This window comes from Glycine soja, chromosome 5 (genome assembly GCF_004193775.1).
Source record: "Glycine soja cultivar W05 chromosome 5, ASM419377v2, whole genome shotgun sequence".
Taxonomy (NCBI): Eukaryota; Viridiplantae; Streptophyta; class Magnoliopsida; order Fabales; family Fabaceae; genus Glycine; species Glycine soja.
Genome location: NC_041006.1, coordinates 38,610,316 through 38,632,707, shown reverse-complemented (window position 1 = coordinate 38,632,707; position 22,392 = coordinate 38,610,316). Strand labels below are relative to the sequence as shown.

The following is a 22,392-nucleotide window of genomic DNA, read 5'->3' as shown; positions in this document are numbered from 1 at the left end:
ATTTATAATTTAACTAATTTAAATCTTTAACTTTTTTATATATTACTTTAATGCTTAAATCAGGGTTTATTTATGGATTATAAAATTAAATTAACATTTGAAGTCTTTCGGGACAGGAGTATCTTTATGCATGTCTAATTTGTATATTTTAAGTGTTTTTTTTTTTACTAGATTTGTATATTCCTTTGGTGTTAATTAAGTGTTCTTGACAAAAAAGTTAAAGACTAATTATTATAATTTGAAAATTTTAAATTTTTAAATACACGTATTTAAACAATTTGTACTTTCTAACATCTGGTATGTGAGATAACATGCAATATTGAGAAATATCTTGAAGAAAAATCAAGACTCATCACAAAAGCATAATGTCAATTCAGAAATAGAAAACAACTTGAAAAATGTAGAAATCTAATAAATAGTTTCAGACAGGAGAGAGAAATTAAAAGTAAGTCGTTTAAAATTAAAAGTAATTTAAATAATTAAAAAATTGTAAAAATGTGCAATGAAAATGAAGAAAATTGAATTTAAAATGAAATTTGAGAAAGAAGAGTATGAAGAACAATGCAAGTTAAAATGTGCTGATGCAAAAAAAGTGCCACTTTAAAGAAAGTGATGAAAATTAAATAAAAATTAACAATATATATAATTGGATTTATCAACTTTTATAAAATAAAATAAAATTATATGACAGTATTTGGTGTCTGACTCCAATATATGAACTTGTGTGGATTAATTTTTCTTTCGCTAAATTAAAACTTTATTAATAGGCTTAGAAGCCTATAGGAAAATTGATACAAGACATATATCAATATGTAAGGCGTTAGAAATGAAATTAGGAGCTACATAAAAAATGTTGTATCACACTAAAGACCCAAATCATACTTAAGCCAAAACATCAACTACTTGATTTGTCTTATGCAACACATGAACATGAGTTCTATACTGATGATGTTGTGAATTGTTCTCACGAAGTTAATTATAACAAGGATGTAATTGACAACGACCTCATTACTATCTAAGAATCAAAGTAGGCAATAATATATCAAAAACCTCTATTACAAGCTAACTTCAAAGTCATGAAAACCTCTATCCAAGTTCTGCAGCATATTAGGGTTCTTAATTGACTAAATGTCATTTTTAATCTTTTATGCTTTAGTTTGTTTTTTCTTTTTGATCTTTTAATTAAGTTTTAGAAGTCTTATTTTAATTTGGTTATTTTAGAGTTGAACTTACATATGATAAGTATTATGCACGGTTAAATTACTTAAGGAAAATTACACCCACCCTATTTTTGAGATCTTCTTGAATGACAAATAAAGCCGTAATTAAAATAACCATCATTTAGTAATGATTAATATTAATTAACATTTGCCTGTATTTCTATATTAGATTGTTTTTTACATCTTGGGAGAAAAGAGAGAACAAAGCTAATAAAAACAACGTGATAAAAAATATATATAAGGTGAACATGAAAATCAAATGAGAGTAATTAATTTTCTTTAAATTTTGCTAAAGTGGATGAACAAGAAAATTAATAATTGGCAGTTGGACGGTTGGTTAACATATATATACAACATCATTTTTGGTTGTAGTTATTACTTGCTACAAGTATGCTAATTACACTCAAAGCACAAAAACAGACATAATTCTTATACGCACTAAAAATAGACGAGTTCAGAAAACTAATCATGCCATAACGGTTCTTAATAATCAAAAGTTAACAACCTAGAATTAGAGCCGATATAGACACACACACCCGTCACCCGTCATAAGAAAGCTGTATGAAGTCCCAAGAAATAACAAAATGTCTCCATGCATGCGCTGTGCGCCTGTGTTTTCCGCGCTGTCACAACCCCTAATATCTATTTCAAACCCCTAAGCCCCCAAACTAATTCTCTTCGCATGCAAGCAATCGTTAACTCGTCCAAGAAGAAGCCGCGTAGTCATTCTTCTTCACACTGCGCGCGCGCGTGCGATTGCTTGCATGCCAATGGAGGGTCACGCCGACGTCTCCGCCACATTTCCGCCGCCTCCTGGCCACCACGGCGCCGACACGTATATCGTGCAGCTCCCGAAGGACCAAGTGTACCGCGTGCCGCCACGCGAGAACGCGTTGATCGTGGAACAGTACCGCAACCCGGCCACCGCGAAAAAAAGACGCGGCGGTTGTTGTTGCTGTTGCAGCCGTCGTGCCTTCCTAACCGTCGCTCTTATCGTTGTGGCAATCGTTGCCGTCGTTGGCATCACGCTGGCCACGTTGTACTTTATTTTCAGCCCCTCGGGTCCCAAGTTTACTGTCTCCCATGTGGCCGTTAATAGGAACAAGAGCTCGCGGGCGGTGCCGCAGTACGAGGTTTCGTTGAGGGCGAGGAATCCGAACGAGAAGTTGGCGATTGAGTACCAGGATGGGGACGTGTCGCTGTTGTTCGATGACACTAAGGTTGCCGAGGGGAAGTTTCCGACGTTGGAGCAAGGGCGAGGTGAGGCGAGTGAGGTTACGGTTGAGCTGACCGGATCCAGTGGAGCGTTGCCCAGGCGAATGAATGGTGGGGACGCAGCCGTGGATTTGAAATTGGAGATGAAACTTGCGATAAGGATAAGAACCGCGGGACTCGAAACGTGGGCCATGAGGTCCGATGTGGCGTGTGAGTTTAAGGTCAGCGCTCTCGGGAACGACACGCGAGTCTTGTCACAGCAATGCGATACCAAGTTCAAGCAATATTAATTTAATTAATTGGAGAATATTGGTTAATTAACGATTAGGATCATGGGATATGTATCTTATTGTTGTAGCGGTGATTGGATGATAAAAAAAAACATGGCAAACAGTTCAATTAAACCATGAAGTCATCCTTCTCTGTTTTGTAATTTTAATAATTATTTCAAAAAAATATTTAATTAAGTGGATAAGTTATGACAATTAATTTAAATTTTGAAATTTAAATTTCCAATTAATATCAATAAAAATGAAAATCAAGAGAGAAACAATGGTAATTATAGGCTCATAATTAATGATAAAAGAAAAAAAAATTGACTGAAGATTTTTTTGAAAATGATTGTAAAAGAAAATGAGATCAGTTGTTCTCTTGACTTCTGCTTGTTTCTTTTGGCTTATCTTTGCTTATCTTGCTCTCTCTTTGTTTCTTTTAAATATTTTTTTCTCTTTACTCTTGGATCAATTTTTATTTAAGAGTACTATAACATTAGTTATTCTAAAACATTTTTGAGAGATTTGTGTGAGACACAGCAAATAAATTTTTTGGGTGTCACGTCTCAAGAAATTGAAAGGTAGCAAGTTTGGCATTGATTATTCAACAAGGCCTAAGAAGCGTCAACGTGGATGATGATGATAAGAAAGTTTATTGTCCTAGTATTTCACTTTTGCAAGGAAACAGTGGTTTATTTGATCAAATGTTATAAAAAAAATTGTTGTTTAATTCATCAAATGTTATAATTTTTACTGTTGGATAACCTTTTTTTTTATATTGGGGGGATTGGATAACTTTTTTGATCCAACATAATTAGACAAACTGGGGTGAAGCTTATCTGTTTGGTGACTCCGGAAACTGTTGATACCATGTATTTTTTGACAAATGGATCATATTCAATCATTCTTGAGGTCTCAAAAGTCAAAATTCCCCAGCACCTAGCATGGTGATTTCACTTTATGTTAGGGTGTCCTAGGCTAGATCCTTTACTGCTGCACATTTGTCTCATGTGACATGTGATAACTCTACATTAATCAAGTTCAACAAAGTAGTCACGCTGGGCAGGTGCTAGAGATATGTCTTCTTCTTTTTTTGGTGAAAATAAGGGAAAGATATATGTCTTCTAAATTCAACAGTTTATCCTGATTCCTGAGGTGGTTGGGGAAGTTTAGTTTTTCTTTTCCACGTGTATATCGTTTTAATAAGTAAACTTTTCTTCTGTGAATTGATATTTTTAAACTTAAATCAAATTTATAAATAAAAATACATTTAAGGAATATAATTGATATTTTTCTATTAAGCTTAACAATTTTAGTTTCCTACGTGTGTATATCGTTTGTAAAAAAAAATCTGTGAATTGTAAGGATATTTTTAAATTTAAATCAATTTTATAAATTTATGAATAAAAATATATTAAAGGAAATAAGAGATATTTACTATAAAATTTGACTTTTGTTAATTAGGTTATCTTGATGAGTTGATGAGCACTAGTTATATATATAATACGAAATATTTCTGCACGAATGAGACAAAATTGAGAAGGAGAAAGTATATATAGTAAATCTTAACTAACTTCACCTTTGATTAATGATATTATCTCAAAATATCTTTCATTGAAATTGTGGAGAAATAAGACCGAGGAGAAGAAATAGGTGGCAAAATAAAAAAGATATTATATTATTGAAATTCACACTTTTATTATTTCCTTGTTGATATGCATAGAAATTGCACAATCCTTGAGTCTTTCGTCACTAATGATAGATTATCATGAAAACATAATTGATTATCAATGTTATTACACATTAAAATAGTTATTTTACTGCTGATAATCAATTACGAAGAATTCATAATTTAACTATCAATGTTGTATTTTTACTCCTCTCTGCTATTTTTCTCTTAAATCGAACACTTCTATTTTTCCTCTATTATGTTCATATTTCTTTCTTACTACCAAACATACTTATAGAAAGAAAAAAAGCTAAATTTCTTAATTTAAGATATATACGTTTTATCGAAAGACTTCTTATTTGCATCAATAACAGCGTAAACTCACTAAGTGAGATATAGGAAGATTTCTTACCATGTGGATAGGTAACGTATATAATTGTAATGCTTAACTTTCACCTAGGCGTAAATGTAATTGTTAATGTTAATAATACACATAATTTATTTTAAAAAAAATAGATGAATTGGATTATGAGAGTCAACGACCGAAGAGATTTTATGAATTATTAAACAATTCATACACATCTACATATTACTCATAAATAAAATTCTCACTTAGAGTAAATTTGAAGGCACATTTTGGTAAGATATCAATTTAATCTTTATCAATCATTATTTTTTATACTTTCTTACATTATAAATACAATATATGAGATATTTGTTGGTTTTTTTCTGATTTTTGTTGTTAATTATAGGAAATGTAAAAATTATCTATCCATTTATAATCATTTTACATTTTTACTAATATAGTAGTAGTACTGTATAACGGTACGTACACAACAATGATAACATGTGCTCCCTTTTCACGTTCCATATATGTTCAGGCACTTCAGCATCTATGAAACATTTATTAGATTGCATCGTATTCCACTGACATCAATCTCGACATTAATATTCGCCGCATTTGTAGTATTTCTTTTATTAGTTAAATATTTTGAAAATATAAGTAAGATTCATTAGATAAAGAAAAATGTATTCTCTTAATTCCCCGCTACAAATAAATTAAGAAATTATTAATTGATGTATTGTGACTAACGCTTGCCTACTACCTTCACATTTCATTTTTTTAGTCGACATAATTTAAATTAATTGTTCATACAGTTGTTAAATGAATGAGAAATATGACTGAAAAAGTTATAATTTTTTAAAACAAAAAGTAGATTTAAGCAAAGAAAAAGAGAAAATAATTTATAATTTTGGAGTACAAGAAATACATCATTTCGAGAATTTGAATAAATCTCAGTTAAATAATACATATATATATAGTTAAAAGAATGTATTAAAATACGTGTTATTGACATTTATCTTAATCCAAATTTAGTTTTCCATTCAAAATAAGATTTTTATAATTTCAAGAGTTAATTAAAGTGTATATACTCCTAAGTCAGTATATTACTCTTGTTTCGTTGTTTTGTGGGCATTTTGGGTAACAAACTTACTGAAATTAGTGAGTTATTGTTGAGTATTGACCTCTATGATCTATGGATTTGTCTGAACTCGAACAAGTGGATGATTTTTCACTTATTTTATCCAGAATATAAAAATGGGACGCATCGAAGAGAATCCTAAATAATAAATAGAGCACTTGGGAGGGATTCTCTCCCGCAGGCTTATAGTGAGGTCAAATCTGAACCGCTGAATGGTCTCTAACACAGTATTTGGAGATGAGAGATAACATAATGTAGGGTGGAGATTAAGACAGAGAAAGTGAGGCAGCAATAGCTACGGGTCCGATAAACGGTGAGTTTGTTTGATTTATATATATTTTTAGAAATGGATAGAATTTATCTTTTAAAATAAATTTAAAAAATAGAAATAATTTAGATGAGTATATTAAAAAAATATATTTTATTAAAATAAATAAATTTAAGCAAACTAATTCAATAATAACTCGTAAGGCAGTGAAATTCCACAATTTCATGCGCGCCATGTGATAGGTCTCCTTCTCCTGCCACTTTGGCAGCACACACTTCCACTCTCACTTCATTTTTCCACTTCACTACCCATAAAAACTATAAAATCGTCCCTTCCTTTCCTTTCTCTTCCGAAATCTGATTATTAAATTCGCATGTGAGTGTTCTATATATGTATTAATTACTACATATAGCTAGATCTTAGGGAGCGTCCTCTGTTTAATTTGTAGATCTTGCTTGAAGGAAAATATTCCTGGATACCAATGGCTCAACTCAATCACAGAGAGGTACTACTGTTCTATGTTCTTTTGTTCCTTTCTGTCTCTGTTTGCTTCAGTGCCACCTGGTTGGAACCTCAACATAGTAGAACAATGTTGGATGCCGAAAAAGAAGAGCAAGAGAAGCCTTTGAAAAAGAAAACCACCACCCATTCCAACAAAACCAACACCAAGCCCACTAGTAGTATTTCCTCAAAGAACCAAACCAAAACCATCAAATCCGACAACCTTATTTCCTCCAGAAACCAAACCAAAACCATCAAATCCAATCTCGTTTCCTCCAAAAACCAAACCAAAACCGTCAAATCCAATCTCGTTTCCTCCAAAAACCAAACCAAAACCACAAAATTACCCAGCAACAACATTTTCTCCAAAACCAAAAACCAAACTAAGCCACTCAAGCCTAGCTCCACCAATTCACCTTCCAAAACCAAACCCACCGACACTGCCCTCAGCAAGAAGCTCAATAGTAAGACCAAGAAGCTCAACGTCACATCAAAATCCCCACCCTCAAAACCCGGCACCACCGTTTCCATTTCAAGCAACAAGAAAACATTGGATCTCGCGAGACCCACTAACAAAACAACAAAAGCCACCGCCACCAACAAGCAAGCCAAAACAACAACAACAACAAACAAGAAACAACAAACTCAGAAGAAACCTACGAAACAAAAAGCACCACCGAGTTGGATCATGGAGGAGCTGGAAGAGGAAGATGATGATTTGGTTTCAGAGTTCACAGATCTACCCAACAAGTTCCACCGGACACTCCTCCCCGACCTGGAACGAATCTCCACCACTTCCAAAGCCTACATCACCAAAGCCAACAACGAAATGACCAAAGGCTTCAAACCCTACGTTGGCAAAAAATACGCACCTACCCTCGCCACCATTATCTCTTGCGCCTTCATACTCATCCCTCTCCTCTTAGTCTCTCTCCTCTGCACAAGAATCAAAGCCTATTTCTCCCTCCAGAAGATCTTAATCTTCATCCAAATCTATCTCTCCATCTACTTCACCATTCTCTGTGTCACGTCGTTCTTCACCGGCTTCGAACCCCTCAGGTTTCTATACTCTACTTCGCAGTCAACGTATCTGTGCCTGCAGGTGCTGCAGACCCTCGCTTACGTCTTCTACTTGCTGCTGCTCCTCATGTACCTCGTGCTCCTGTTCTCCACGGACTGTGGCCTGGCCTCCAAGTTCTTGGGCCTGGCTCAGGTCTTCGTCGGCTTCGCCGTTGGGCTGCATTATTACGTCACGGTCTTTCACAGGGTCGTGCTGCAGCAACCGCCCAAGACCAATTGGAAGATCCACGCCATTTACGCCACGTGTTTTCTGCTCATCTGTGTGCTTGCCGGAGCTGATAGAAGGAAAAAGACTTACGTGGAAGACGGTGGAGGAGAAGGCAAGAAAAATTGATTGAGAAGATACCTTTCTATTTATTTATTTTATTTATGATTATTATTATTACTATTATTATTTTCATTTTCATTTGATTCAATCCAATAATTGAAGTTATCAAAAAGAAAAAGCAAAATTGCAAGCTTAATACTACGTACATCATGACAACAACAGTTTCATGCCTCCTGATTTAATTTGGATGAAAACATAGCTGATCTTTTCTTATACTCTCTCTTATTTGACCCTGGAAAATGAAACAGAATCTGCAAAGTTTACTTATTATTTGAATTAAATTAGAATAGAGTATTTATTAGCAACGGTTTTTTTATATTTTCATTTTCGGTTAATAAAAAGAGTGTTGACTATTTGACTTCTTTGCATGAAAAATTTCAATTTGAACAAAAGGATAGTATAAAAAGCCGAAATTCACGAATTGGATTCCCCATGGTTGGTGATTCATCGGAACTGACGGTGACGAGTATTAAAAGGAACTTTTCTGCTTCAATTTAATATAAAAGTAAATCTTTTAAAAAATTAAGATTTACCCAATTAAATATGTAATTGCGGAAGATCTCGATTCATGAAAAGCCTGAAGATAAAGAACGTCCAACTAATACATGTCAAGATACTCTTTTTTTTCTATTTACGAGAATGAGAAGGATTCAACGAAATTAGCATCCTTGGGTTGATAAAAAAGAGCAAAACACGTTATGACATGCACGTTAGCATCTAGAACAGTGGTTGTTAGTGGATTAATTTTGTAAATTTTTTGCATTTAGTATAAACAAAATTAATCTAATAAAACCTAATCTAGAAAAGTTAAAAATTGATCTAAGAAGTATAGAGATTTCTTTCAAAAAGCATAGGACATGTTTTGGAAACGAACCGTGTATTCTAAATTTATAAAAATGTTAGTATAGTGAAGGCATTTGCTCCCGTTACGCGTAATTAATTCCACCGATGCAAATAAATACGTAGTACTGTAGTATTTAAATTTGTGTATATAATAAACAAATTCTAAATGAACTCACCAATATGTTAATATCTTAGCACATGATTTATATGATTATTTAATTAACTTTACTGGTTTTTAGTTTTATGCGATGTCTATTGTAGTTTTCTGATTTGGCCACCGACAGTTTCTGATATCATATTGCCCTGCCATGTGGGAGCTGGTAATGTAACCAACTGGAGTTTGGAAAAGTGACTTCAGTTATTTAGGACAGAGCATCCTGAATCCAGCCTCATAAAGTCATAGTAGTAATTTGCTGACACTTTTCGTAAAGAAACCCTCCTCCAAGTTGGTGTATAGTGATTAAATTCTATAACGATTTTTGAACAAATACTTAATTTTAGTTGTTTAGAGATTTACGTATCATTAATCATTATATTAATATCTTTAGTCTCTGTAATTAACAATATTTAAAAAAAAAAAAATCCTTAAGATTGTAACTTTTTCACTCATTCTCCATTAAGTGGGTTTCAGAACTATACAGTGACTATATATAGTCGCTTATATTACAAGTTATAACAGTTGGATTCCATTAATGAAGTGCACTCTATGGTCTATAGACTATATAGTTCATGGTGAATTAGGACCCACTGCTTAAAGACTATATGATTTGGGTATGCACCGAAGGAGAGAGGCTGACCCAATTGTCTGGCTAGGGTCAATCAGATCGAAAGAGAAAGGTTGACCTAATGAGGCAACAACACTCATAGAAGTCTTGTGTGTAGCAAAACCCTTATTTTGTTATGCAACGTAATCATTCGCAAATCATCAAACCATTATTACATTTTTTTTCCTTGTACATACCTCGTATTTATTGAAATGGAAAAATTACAAATGTTACGGGAAATTTGTTCTCAACTAAAACAATCTTAACCGTATATACTAATATTGACTATTTAATATTTATACTTGTATTTTAAAATTTATTGTTTATAAAAATAAATACTTTTCATTGGATATATATATATATATATATATATATATATATATATATATATATATATATATATATATATGTGTGTGTGTGTGTGTGTGTGGAAGTTTTTTCTTATGAGAGAATAAGACAAATATTAATCATTAGATGTTATTGTAGATTATCTAACTTAAAATATAAAAATCAGATAACTTTTTAAAATGTTGGTATCACTTTAAGTAATTTTAAACCTTGACAATCATGTATAATGAAATGGTACGTTAAACTTTTATTTCTCTTATCATCATATATCATACTTTAAATTAGATTAATAATGAGTATGTAATCTTTATTAAACAAAATTATTCGTAGGGTTCCATATCACATGATATTAATTTTTATATTTCATTATTTTTATGTAGTTATTAAAAGTATTTTAGTAAATTAAAAATTATTAGATATATGTTTTAAACTAAATATTGCATGATGCAATCAAATTAACAATCAATTAATCTAAAAAAATTAATATGTATGTATATGATATTTGTACTTTGTTGGATGTTGGGTCGACTTCCTGAAGATTGACAACTCATGACCGACCTTCTATAAGCCTATTACTCTAAGGTCGAACTCTCTAAATCAATCTCTTAAGAGATGAAAATTCTCAAAGCCAAACTCTATATTGGTCTCTCCAAGTCAACCTTTTTCGGGTTGAAACTATACCACCGACCAATTTTAGCCTAATGTTTTGCACACAAATGCTGACCGAGAGGTTTGCCTTTCATTATATGAACTATCTCCTTAATTTTCTTATCCGCTACTCCGAAGATCATGAGAGGCAATCAACCCGTGACATGGGAAAACCACTCCCAATAATCTTGGAAGCAGGTTAAGATACGAAGTATAATAAAATCCTAACACTAACCTAGGGAAGGATGTATCACATACTCGAATGCTTTGGATAAGTCAACTCTAATCCTGGTTGAGGATTCCTACACCGGAACAGTATATATACTAGGTAATACAATAAAACATATAGTTACAATATAATACTGATGAAATAATTTATTTAAAGTATATATTTATTTGAGCACAACTATTAATAAATCGAGTTTAGAAGACAATGTGTCTGTCGATGCTCTTGCTAATATGTTTATGGATTTTCATGATAGCTATGTTTTGTTTGAGTAAGCCCTTTCCGGGATTTGTAATCTTTGTTACTTTTTGATGCTAGGGGAGTTTCTCTCTCCTGTTCAGTAATCCTATAATTTATTTTTGGGCATAAGTCCCGCTTGTATTAAAAAGAAATAAAGAAACTGTAACTAATCATTTAGTTAACTAGATTTTAGATGAAATATTTACAATCTTAATAATTTAATGTATATATCAAATTTGCTCATTTAGCCTATTTTAATATAATGTGATTTGAATTTCTTCTTTTAATTAATTTTAAATTATTGGAATTGTCAAATAAAAAACCATTACATTTTATGGTTTATAAATTCGAATAAAAGAAGTTCAATTCAAAAATATGAACAAATTAATAATTAATACTTTAAATAAATGCATATATTCAGTTTAGCTTACCGTCAGTCATTATTTTTTTAACCTACGGATTAGTTATCCTACCCGAAGGCCCAGAGACAGAGACGTGAAGAGCATAGGATCTATTCTAGCCATCTAATTCTAGGTCTACCACTAACCTTCGAACCAAAAAATACCAAAGCAGATATGACTCATGGTTCCCTACGCACATAACAGGCTGTTCCTGCAATAATTCAGGGGGAAATAAAAATGCAAAAACTGTAAAATTGCGATTTAATTTGACATATTTCTAATGAGAAGTTATTGGATACAATTGTTTCATTTTTATAAAAATATTTTTTAAATAAATTTATCCTGTAAGTAAACATTTTAGACATCATGATAATACGTTATAATTAGATGTAAATTCAAATCTATTAATGATAATATATCAAAGTTATCTATTAAATATATGTGTCTATGTGAAAAAAATATTTTCTATTATGTTATTTAGATTAAAAAAATGTATTGAAAAATATTTAAATTTTATTTAAGATATATCTTCAATGCTTTTTTTTTTCCTGAATAGCACGAGCAAATAATTATTTTCTTCATTTTCTTTTTATTCTAAATGACTATAATGACTTTTTTATGTATAATAGTTGCACTGAAATTTGAAATTAGAACTTATGATTTCATGCATGTTATTTAAATTATCACTACTAGTTCAACTCTAACAGTTTAATTGAAATTATTTTGATATATTTATTCTACTCTTCAGAATTTTTTTTATTCAATACTTTCATCGTTTTGAATACTGTCTTAATAATTTTGATTGATTAAATAATATATAAGGCTTACTGGATTATGTAAAATACATTATGATTAATTAGGACCATAAATGTTTATATTAACATTGCATCAAAATAAAGTTATACGTGACAATATAGGTTATTAATAAAAATGATAATATAGTTGATTTTCATAGCCAAGGTGGGTTTGAGTTTAAAACTCACAACCCCGCTTAATCTGCCGGCCAAGATAGATAAAAAATAAATAAAATACTAACAGTGAAAAACAGTATAAAAACTTATATTGTCAATTTATTTTAATTTCTTCTCTTTTATTTAAGATTTATCATTTTAATTTTGTCATTTGTAATTTAAATTTTCCATCTCTTGAATGATGATTTAGTGGAAAATATCTATATGAATTAACTTGAAAGGTGAGTAATTTTTGGTATAAAAAAACAAAGTGTACAAGTTTTTGAAATTCTTATATGGTACATGTTTGAATACACGTCTAAATGATTAAAGTGTGTGGTTGATGTGAATATATGAAGCTTTTCATTAAAATTTTACGTCAAAATTAAAATGCATGTGATTTTCTAAAAAATTGGACGCAGTGTGATAATCACATCAATCGAGAGAAGAAAATACTAGTATAATCTATTCAATAGTATTATTAATATTAATTAATCTTGCGTAGAGAATAATGTGTACTGGGTCATTCAAAATCAAATCTTTCACTTTTTTATTTCTTCTTCGCTGTCACTAAGCGTGGGTTTGAATGCTATTGGCCCATGTCCCATGCACACTTCAAAATTATACGCTAGTGCGCAATTGGCCCCATTGATGGGGTCACGCCGAAACACAACCCATACAAATAGCGGAATGTATGAGGAAAAAAAAAAAAAGAATTATAGCTGTGTTAGTACGTAGTACCCTATTTTTTTCCATAAAAAATACCAATCCAACTCGTAAATATTTTATTGGATAAATATGTAACTTTTTTAGGAAGGATAAATATAAATATGTAAGTTACAAAACAAGTAAAATTGAGAATTTGTGACGGAAATTATGCCACCAGAATTGTGTATGATTTTTGTGTAAGTAAATTCGGGTTAAATATCATTTTTTAATGAGGATTTCATATTCAATGCATATCTAGGTTGATTTATTTTAAAATTGATTATTTAACTATTTTATTGTTTTTTTAATAATAACTAACTCTTTAAAAAAAAGCTTCTCAAACATTGACAAAAATAAGTTGCTATTTTGATTTTCCAAAATATTTTAATTATTTAATTATAAAAATTAACAACATTAAAACAGTTCTTATGATCATAGACACGAATAGGGAATTAATTTGACGCCATTTTTTATATAATTGATAGTATCGTTTTCAATTATTAGTAGACTAAATTATATTCACGATAAAAAAAATAATGGTAGTATTTTCATATATTAATTTTTACAAAAACTAAACTAATAATACTTTTATGATCAAGAAAATAAATTAATATTATTTTTTAAAAGAAAAAAAAAATAACTTTAGAAATTAAATGAATGTTTACCTTCCCAAATTTATAATGTAAACCCAAAATTTTATGAATATGATTATTGTTCATTATCATATTATTGGTATAAATTATTTATAAATTTTATTGATGATTAACTTTAATGAATATATATTTTTATCTTTTAACATTGAAAATTTATTATTAATCAACTAATTTTCAAGACTTAAGTATTAGATTACCGAAATAAACTTAATCTTGCATATTTTTTTTTTGGAAATGTTGCATTGTAGGCCTAACTATCAACAAAATAAATACATAATTGGCTTAAAGCTTTTTTTATATATGTAATTTAGTTTTTTTATTTATTTTTCTTATTGTCATTTTTTTTAATCATTATAAATTATGTTTGTTTTATTCTTTTCCTTAAAAGTAGTTTAAATAACATTTTTTACTATTCAAAATATTATCTAAAGAACTTTAAAACAAAAAATTAAATGAAAATAATTTTTAAGGACTAAAAAGAACATAATTTTACAAAAAAAAAACTAAAAATATATTTAAACTTTTTATTTATTCATATTGTGATTATAAACTTCAACTTAAAGCAACTAATACAGCAACTAATACAGGATTAAATCTTTCAGAATTTTTTATTAAATAAGAGATTGTAAAAATATATATTTCCTTTCACGTAATCATAATAGAAAATTTTGTTGGTGACACGATAACAATGTGACCAAGCACTGACACGATAACAATGCAATCATAATAGAAAATATATATACTGCTGTCTTAAAAAAAATTAAAATGTTATATTAATGTCATTATATTTTTTTATGATAAATATCAAATTCGTTCATAAAAGTGTAACTTTTTGACATCTGAGTTTTTGGAAAATGAAAATTTATTATTATTTTTTTAAATTTGTAAAATCATTGATATATTAATTTTCCCACAAATTTCATCATTAAAGTTTAACGTTTTTGTTGACTTAACAAACGAAAACTGAAATATCAAAAAAAAAATTGTGAATTTGATGGTTGATTTGGCATAACTAATTTGTCATCAAAATATTGATGGACTAATTTGTTTTTTTTTTCTTCTTCCATAAGGACCTTAGCAATGACGGTGATGTTGTGATAATCGAAGAACAAATCAGATTATGAGGAAGGGAATTGAATCCCATGCTCTACACAAAATATAATTTTTTATTTGAGTCTATACCTTTGCACATGCTATTCTCTACACAAAATATAATGGCAACTAGATTTTTCTTCAAATTAAACTAATCCAATAAACCAAAAAATCATAAATGAAGAAATTGCAACAACAAAAGAGGTTTGTTTGTATGTTCTTCGTGAAAAATCACAAAAAATAAAAGAAAACATAAAAAAAGGTTGAGAATTAAGTAAACCTATAAGCTTGAATGAGGTGGTGTTAATGAGAGGAATAAGATGGGTAGTGAAGAGAAAAGAGAAAACAAAGAAAATGTAGAGAGAAACAAATACAACTGAAGTGAAAAAATGGTGAAAGTTTAGATCCTTGAAGGTGGAATTTGATGATTCACCACTATAATGTCGTCATTTCAAATAATACATGTCTCAACCAACACAACTTTAGCACTCTCCTCCATATATCATCCAACTTCATTGTCAACCCTCTCTTAAACCCACAATCCTTTGCCACATGTTTGCCCTTGGCATCCTCTCCGACAAGGCCACCATCACCATTGTCATGTGCATTGGTGTGACGAAAGACAATTTTGGATTACACATTTGAGTTGGTGAAGGGCATAGGCAAATGCAACAATGCTTCTCTGAAGCTTCGAACCTACAACCTTGTGTTGTTTTGCTTCTTTGAAATGTTTGGCATAGATAAAGCCTACCAGGTGGATGAGCATATGAGTGAGGTTGGATTGAGCTTGGAGGAATGAGGGATGGTGGCATGATCACGAATAGGTTGGAGAGAAGGATTGAGTTATAAGTAGAATTGAGTTGATTATTTTCTAACGATGATCAATGTGTTGCTTAATGGTATGACAACCAAGTATCAATTGTTTGGATTTGGGTTTGGTTGGTGGGTAAATCGTGGGAGTGTCGAATTTGTAAATTTGATAGGAAAAGTTCAAGGAAAGGATTGTCAGGAATATTTTTTCAACAAATTATACTTTAAGACAACTTTAAGTATTTATTCAATTTTCTATTTATTAGACATTAATGTTGTAGTATTTGATTAATTTTTTTTTCATTTCTTTTCTATTTAGTTTTCCCTCCCTCCACCAAAGAATAAAATAAGTACCAAAAAATAAAATAAAATCAATCATTTAAAATTTATACTTGAACAGTACATACAGTGTGTAGTAGAACCCCAGCATTATTCCGTTGTCTTCCTTCTCCGTTGCTCACTCTCTTTCTCTCTCTCTCTCTCTGGAATTCTAACCTAGATCAAAGATAACGGTGCTGTGAGAAAAGCGTGAGAGAGAAGGAGAGAGCCAAAAATTCACAAAGCATCCGAGGAACACGTGAATTCCGACATGTAACGGTCGAAAGTTGTAACCCACGACGACGAATTTGGATCTGTCGTTTACAACCATTGCCGATCTCCGCCTTAAACGACGCTTCACTGAAACCACCAGACTCTTCCTCCTCACCGTTACAACTTCACAGCTTCTGTGTAGTGTTCTACTTTTCCCGTTACTGTCAGAAGACCGTTGAACAACGAGGGTAATCTTATCACTCACTTTTTTTTTTGCACGTTGAATCGATTGCGGCCACCGGGAAAACCGGTTGTTTCTACTGCGTAATCGATTCCGCAACACAACAAGGACAAAATATAAGTTTTTTTGTTTTTTTTTTGAGAATTTGGTTGACTTATATGGGAATGTTGATACTGTGACTGGTTTGTAGGTACTAGCTAGGTAGTATGATCCTCTTCTTACCCTATCTCTTTCCGTGATTCACTCTGGGTTTGACTTTTCATGTGAGAATATTTAAGGGTTTTTCTGTTTCAGCAACCACTGTTTCTTTACCCTTACTATTTCAGATGGAAAAGGAAAAAAATAAATGTTGAGAGTCAGTGTTTTTTGTTATTAATTAAAATGTTTGATGATGTGGGTGTGTCTGTTTTTGTCTCTTTTAACGCTGGTGCGGAAGAAGCACTTAAAACAATTTTGACTTGTAATTTAATATTCATGATTTGTGGTTGTATTTTGATGTAGTTTGGACTCGTGTGTGGAGGTTTTGCAATGAGTTGGGCATTTTTATTAGGGCATGGGAAATGGTCGTGAAAAGAAACGATGCTTTGCGTTTTTTATTTATTTTACTTATTCTTTCTGAGAATCTAATGTTGTTTAGGGAACTACAGATGAATTGGTCTTTTGGGTGCCGATTACTGATCTGATATATGGCATGTGTGCAGTTTTGAAGTGGTTTTCTTTCTTCAGCTGCCTGATGAGGAATTGATTTGTTGATCTCCGAGGTTGTTGTTCTAATTTATCGAGCATGGATAAGGTTTCATCAGACTGTCCGTACCCAGGATGCTTCTTTTGTGTCATGAAGGAAGGGAATCCAAGCAAGCGCAGAGCAAGTGTACTGAAATTCTTTAGAGAACTTCCGTGTCAAGATGATGATGGTCAGGTTCTCCCTATCAGTGGCCTTTGGAACACTGCTATGGCACACCCAAATGACCCGGAGTTCCTAGAGCTAGGAATATTTGAATGCATGTCTGCTCTCATATGGAAGGGACTGAAGAACAGGCGCTGGCTTTCTCATGACCAAAATATATATATTCCTTATTATGCAGCTCATATCATCGGTTCCTACACAATGAATATGGAAGAATTTGCAGAAAGTGCCGTGCATGCTGGGGTCATTCCTCCTTTGGTCGAGCTTTTACGAGGTAGATTAACTTGGGTTGAGCAGAGGGTGGCGGTTAGAGCATTGGGACACTTGGCTACATATGCCAGCACTTTTCCAGCCATAGCAAGTCATGGTGAAATTCTTGAGCTCTCCATCCAATTGGCAATGAGTTCCCTGGAAATAGTTTATTCACACTTTTACCAATATGTTGATAGAAGACTTAGCTATCATTGTGATCTGCTTACACGTGGCATGGGTGGTGTTGAAATGGAGTCCAGGAAGGCTGAGGAATGGGCTAGTCAGTTGCAGTGTTGGTCCCTTCAGCTAATTAATTGCTTTGCTTTTAAACATGAATTTCTTCCTACCATATGCAAACCCGAATTTCTGATAAAACTACCTGGCATGTGGGGTGGACTTGTTAATGAAAATTCACCTGCTGGTATTGGTTTATTAAGAACAATTTGTCATCAAAAACTTGGTAGGGGGCCTGTTGCCAGTTGCCCTGGTATTATTGATGCATTGTGTAATATTGCTCGGTCTTCAGATGATTGGCAGTATATGGCTATTGATTGCCTTCTATGGCTGCTTGAAGATCCCAATACATGTCACAAGGTAAAACTTCCACAACTTTGCATTGGTATCTGGTTCTGTTACTTCACATCTGTTAAGCTTGTTTGCACTGATGAACACTGAGAATTAAGGAATACTATTGATTGTCTGGGAAAGAATGTGGGAAATCTACTGGATGAGATGATTTCTGAATACAAGAATGGTAATCTGCTGAGAAGGAAATAAAGAATGGTTTTAGCTAAGTATTTTGTTTTGTATAGCTGTTTCATTTGAACATCTAAAGACATTGCTGTTGGGAATAATATTTCAAGCTCGTGGTCATGTGTAGGCTACTTACTTAAAACTAGTTATTACTTCCCTCACCAGTGTCCCCAAAGGAAGGTGGCTGGTCCTTGTCAAGACACCAATGAATTTGTAAAGTGTAAACTAGATGCATACTAACAAAGTAACAATACCTTGTGTCCAAAGAATTACTCATTTTTAAATTTCTCCTTACTGGCCTGATGCTTTCATTTATACAAGCACCAATTGCTAGAGATTATGACTATGAGTTTACATCATTTGAATATTGTAAATTGATTCTTTGTTTGATAAGGCCTTGGTATGTATTATGTAGGTGATTGATAAAGTGGTGCCTGCATTAGTTGACCTTGCTGAGATTACAACTCTGGGTGATCATAAAAAGCTTGGCGATTTAGTTGTTAATGTTCTTCAAGAGTGCATCCAGTCTCAAGGGTCAGGACGAAGCTCGATTAGTAGTCATACTAAAGAGCAGATTGAGGATATTTTAAATTCAAAGCAGAGATTAAAGTGGGAAAAGAATATGCCCAAGGAAGATCTACATATTAAGCAGGCTGCAGCGCTGGTTGTCAAACTTGAAGGAAATTCTCTGTTCTCATCTGGAAGTATTGCTGGAGCTGCATCAAAATACTCTGAAGCTTTGGCATTGTGTCCTATGAGATCAAGGAAGGAGAGAGTTGTTCTATACAGTAATCGTGCTCAATGCCACCTTTTGCTGCAACAACCTTTGGCTGCCATAAGTGATGCTACCCGTGCACTATGTCTCCATAAACCTGTCAATCGTCATGCCAAAAGCCTTTGGAGACGAGCACAAGCTTATGACATGCTTGGATTAGCGAAAGAGAGTTTATTGGATGCTATTTTATTTATAAATGAGTGCTCTCAGTCAAATGATCCTGATCTCTCACTGAGGCAAAATAAAGTTCCAGATTATGCCGAGCGTTTAGTTAAGAAGCAGATGCGTGCTGCTTGGTTATTTCGAGAGGCAGCTATTAAGCATGGTGGGGTCCATAGTCAGGGTGATGGCGGTGATATGTATGGCCCAGAGACTGATGATTCTGAATGGGAGACAGCTAGTGAAAGTGATATAGGAAATGATGGACGGGATGACATGGGCGAAGACGACGATGGTGATTGGAATAATGATGATGAGAGGAAAAATTATGACAAACCCTCGATGAAAGGTATTTTCACTATAAATTTCCTATTTATATGCTTTATTAATAATCTCCATTATTATGTGATCCTACTTCGTGCTTGTGATTATGCATGTTTGATATGGGGAGTGGGGACTGGAATTGGCTAATATGCCAAAGAGTTTGCATTTTAAAGTAAAAGGCAAAAATAATAGGTCCTATCAACTTGAAATATGGATATGCAAATTCTTGTGGATGACATTGTTCCCACCCGAAAGGAACACCAACTGTCTATTTGGGAAAAACTAATACAACAACGTTGAACTTTTCAGTTTGCTAAAATATGTATATGGTGGAGATTTTTCTTCAATGTTTTTATCATGTGTATATAATCTGTATCTCAGCTTTAGTTTCGACTTTTAGACTTCTTGAAAAGAATAGGTCTCCTATGCGACTCTGGATTTTGGGTAACCAGCCTTTCCTTGTTTGTAGCATCACTTGACCACCCTTCGGAACGCTGATAAAACCAGACGTCCTGTACTTGCCTTGGTACTTTGTCTGATAAAACCATTGAATAGTTCAGATCGTTGCCCTTTATATGGTTAGTCAGACACAGGCTGTGATTTATACTTATGCAAACGAGTAAATTTGATTGAATAGGTTGGAATCAGATTTAAAAAGAAAAGAATAATTGTTGGAAAAAGTTAATATGCTATTGCTTACAAAAACAACTGCACCCCTAATCTTACTAAATCACATAGTTTTTAATTACTGAATTAAGATGCAAATTGCAATTATTATATATGGCATCTTTTTGCAAGTGGTGTAATGCCTAATCCTCAAAAGTTTGGTTTCCTCCAGATATAAAGCATGGATACAATGTGCAGCTTGCGGAAGAAGAACCTTGACAATAGTAATCCTTGCATTTAATTGTTCTCTCCAGCACGAATGAAGCAGGGTTGGCTGCTGTGACTATTCTAACTCTACATGCTTTGTGGGATTTAAAAGAGAAAATTCTAAGTCGCTCGTTGTAGTAAGTGGCAGGTTGAAAGTGATGAGTGAGTTTTTGGTCTTACGATTATTTGAGGTTGATAATTTATATAAACTTTTCCATGTTCCATATTTGTTCTCCCCATCTTTCTTGTCAAGTGTAAAAATTGAAGATTTTAAGTTTGGAGAACTACATAGCGTTTGGAGGATGTGAAGTTTTTTTTTTTCCTTTATTTTCCCCGGAGGTTTGTGTATATAAATCCTTTGTGCTTAAGTTTTCTGAGTCCGTTTCCACTATTATTTTGGTTGCAGCTTGCCTGATTATTTGTGCATGTTATAGTTTCTTTCATCCATTCTGATGATTGGTTTCTAATTTAGAACAGAATTATGTTCTTTAAATTATTTTAAAAAGCTGTTGAAATTTATTATTTTTTTAAAGTTAATTCAAACATGTATTAATTGAAGGTTTAAATATATTTTTATTCTTATAATTTAGTATTTTTTTTTTTACTTTTAGTGCTTGTGAATTTTATTTTTTTTGTTTTTAGTCATTGTAAATTATGTTTTTGTTTTTAGTTCTTAAAATACTTTAATAACACTTTAATCAGGAAAATAAAAAATATTATCTAAAGTGTCACAAGAATGAAAAACAGAAAAATATATGATTTGCAAGAATTAAAAATATATATGTATTTTTTTTGTAAGGATTAAAAGTAAAAAAAATATTAAATTGAATGGACTAAAAAATATTTAAATCTTAATTAAATAATAAATTACTAAAAAGATATTTCAATCTGGACTAATAAAATTGGTTTTTAAATCTAACGGTGTCTGCGGGATAAGATTTTTTTTTAAGGCTAATAAATAAGAGATGCGAATGGGGTGGGACAAGTCTGGTCACGTGCATGCTTGCTAATTGCCATTTTGAGTAATGATATCTAACTAACCCACTGCCTATATTTCTACTTCTTTTGGCATGCCTATTTCAACTATTATTATTATTATTTTGTTATAAATCCCAAATTATTGTAGCTCCAGCAATGTATTTCTGTCCATTCTTATACACTGGTTCTCAGTATTTCTAAATTCAGTACTTTTCAACATTTTCTTTTGTTTCATTTCAATAGAACTAACTCATGAATAGTAATCTAATTCTAAACTCATTTAAAATATTTTGAAAACAATATTTCTTATAAATCCAATTCGAAATATTGTTTTCATTTATTATTATAAGCTACTTATGAAGTCATGAAACGCACAGGTGTAACAGTAATACGAAGGTTTGAATTGAATGCGTTGGGTGATTTCTTCCAATCAATGTCCTTAAAAAGTAGGAAACGGGTTGGCCGTTGGTTCGATCACATAAATTCTTAGGTAAGACTAGTTGGTTCTGTAGAAAAAAGAAGACTATTTGGTTTTTTATACATGTATTTTAAAATATAATTTTGTTCGTTATCAAGAAATAAATAAATAAAATAAAATTTTGTTCTTTATTTTTTTAATAAATTTGAGATAATATTTAATTATTACTTTTAATTATATTTAGTTTTTAAATATTTCAGACCCTTCTTATAGATGAAAATAATAATAATGTCATAATAAAAAGTAAAAATAATTTTAATATAAATGAAAATATGAATTATATTTGTAGTCTATATATTATAAATAGAGAAATAAAAAAGGGACAAAAATAATAATTATTTGTTTTTCAAAAAATTGAAATGTGATTGTTTTAAAGTAAGCAAATGCAATTTTGTTTGTTT

The 22,392-nt window shown here is 31.8% G+C and overlaps 3 protein-coding genes across 3 annotated transcripts; all 3 read left to right on the top strand.

Annotated features, from left to right (window-relative positions):
• The first annotated feature begins 1,627 nt into the window (after nt 1-1,627).
• LOC114413118 (NDR1/HIN1-like protein 13) lies at nt 1,628-2,916 on the top strand. The gene has a single exon (XM_028377333.1). It carries the CDS (start codon nt 1,985-1,987, stop codon nt 2,723-2,725), a length of 741 nt encoding a protein of 246 aa, XP_028233134.1. The 5' UTR covers nt 1,628-1,984; the 3' UTR covers nt 2,726-2,916.
• Nucleotides 2,917-6,361: 3,445 nt separating this feature from the next.
• Nucleotides 6,362-8,250, top strand: LOC114413117 (histone-lysine N-methyltransferase SETDB1-A-like). The gene has a single exon (XM_028377332.1). It carries the CDS (start codon nt 6,610-6,612, stop codon nt 8,041-8,043), a length of 1,434 nt encoding a protein of 477 aa, XP_028233133.1. The 5' UTR covers nt 6,362-6,609; the 3' UTR covers nt 8,044-8,250.
• Nucleotides 8,251-16,120: 7,870 nt separating this feature from the next.
• Nucleotides 16,121-20,929, top strand: LOC114413116. The gene is made up of 4 exons (XM_028377331.1): nt 16,121-16,499; nt 17,194-18,245; nt 18,820-19,687; nt 20,501-20,929. Exons 2-4 carry the CDS (start codon nt 17,277-17,279, stop codon nt 20,545-20,547), a joined length of 1,884 nt encoding a protein of 627 aa, XP_028233132.1. The 5' UTR covers nt 16,121-16,499; nt 17,194-17,276; the 3' UTR covers nt 20,548-20,929.
• The last annotated feature ends 1,463 nt before the right edge of the window (nt 20,930-22,392 follow it).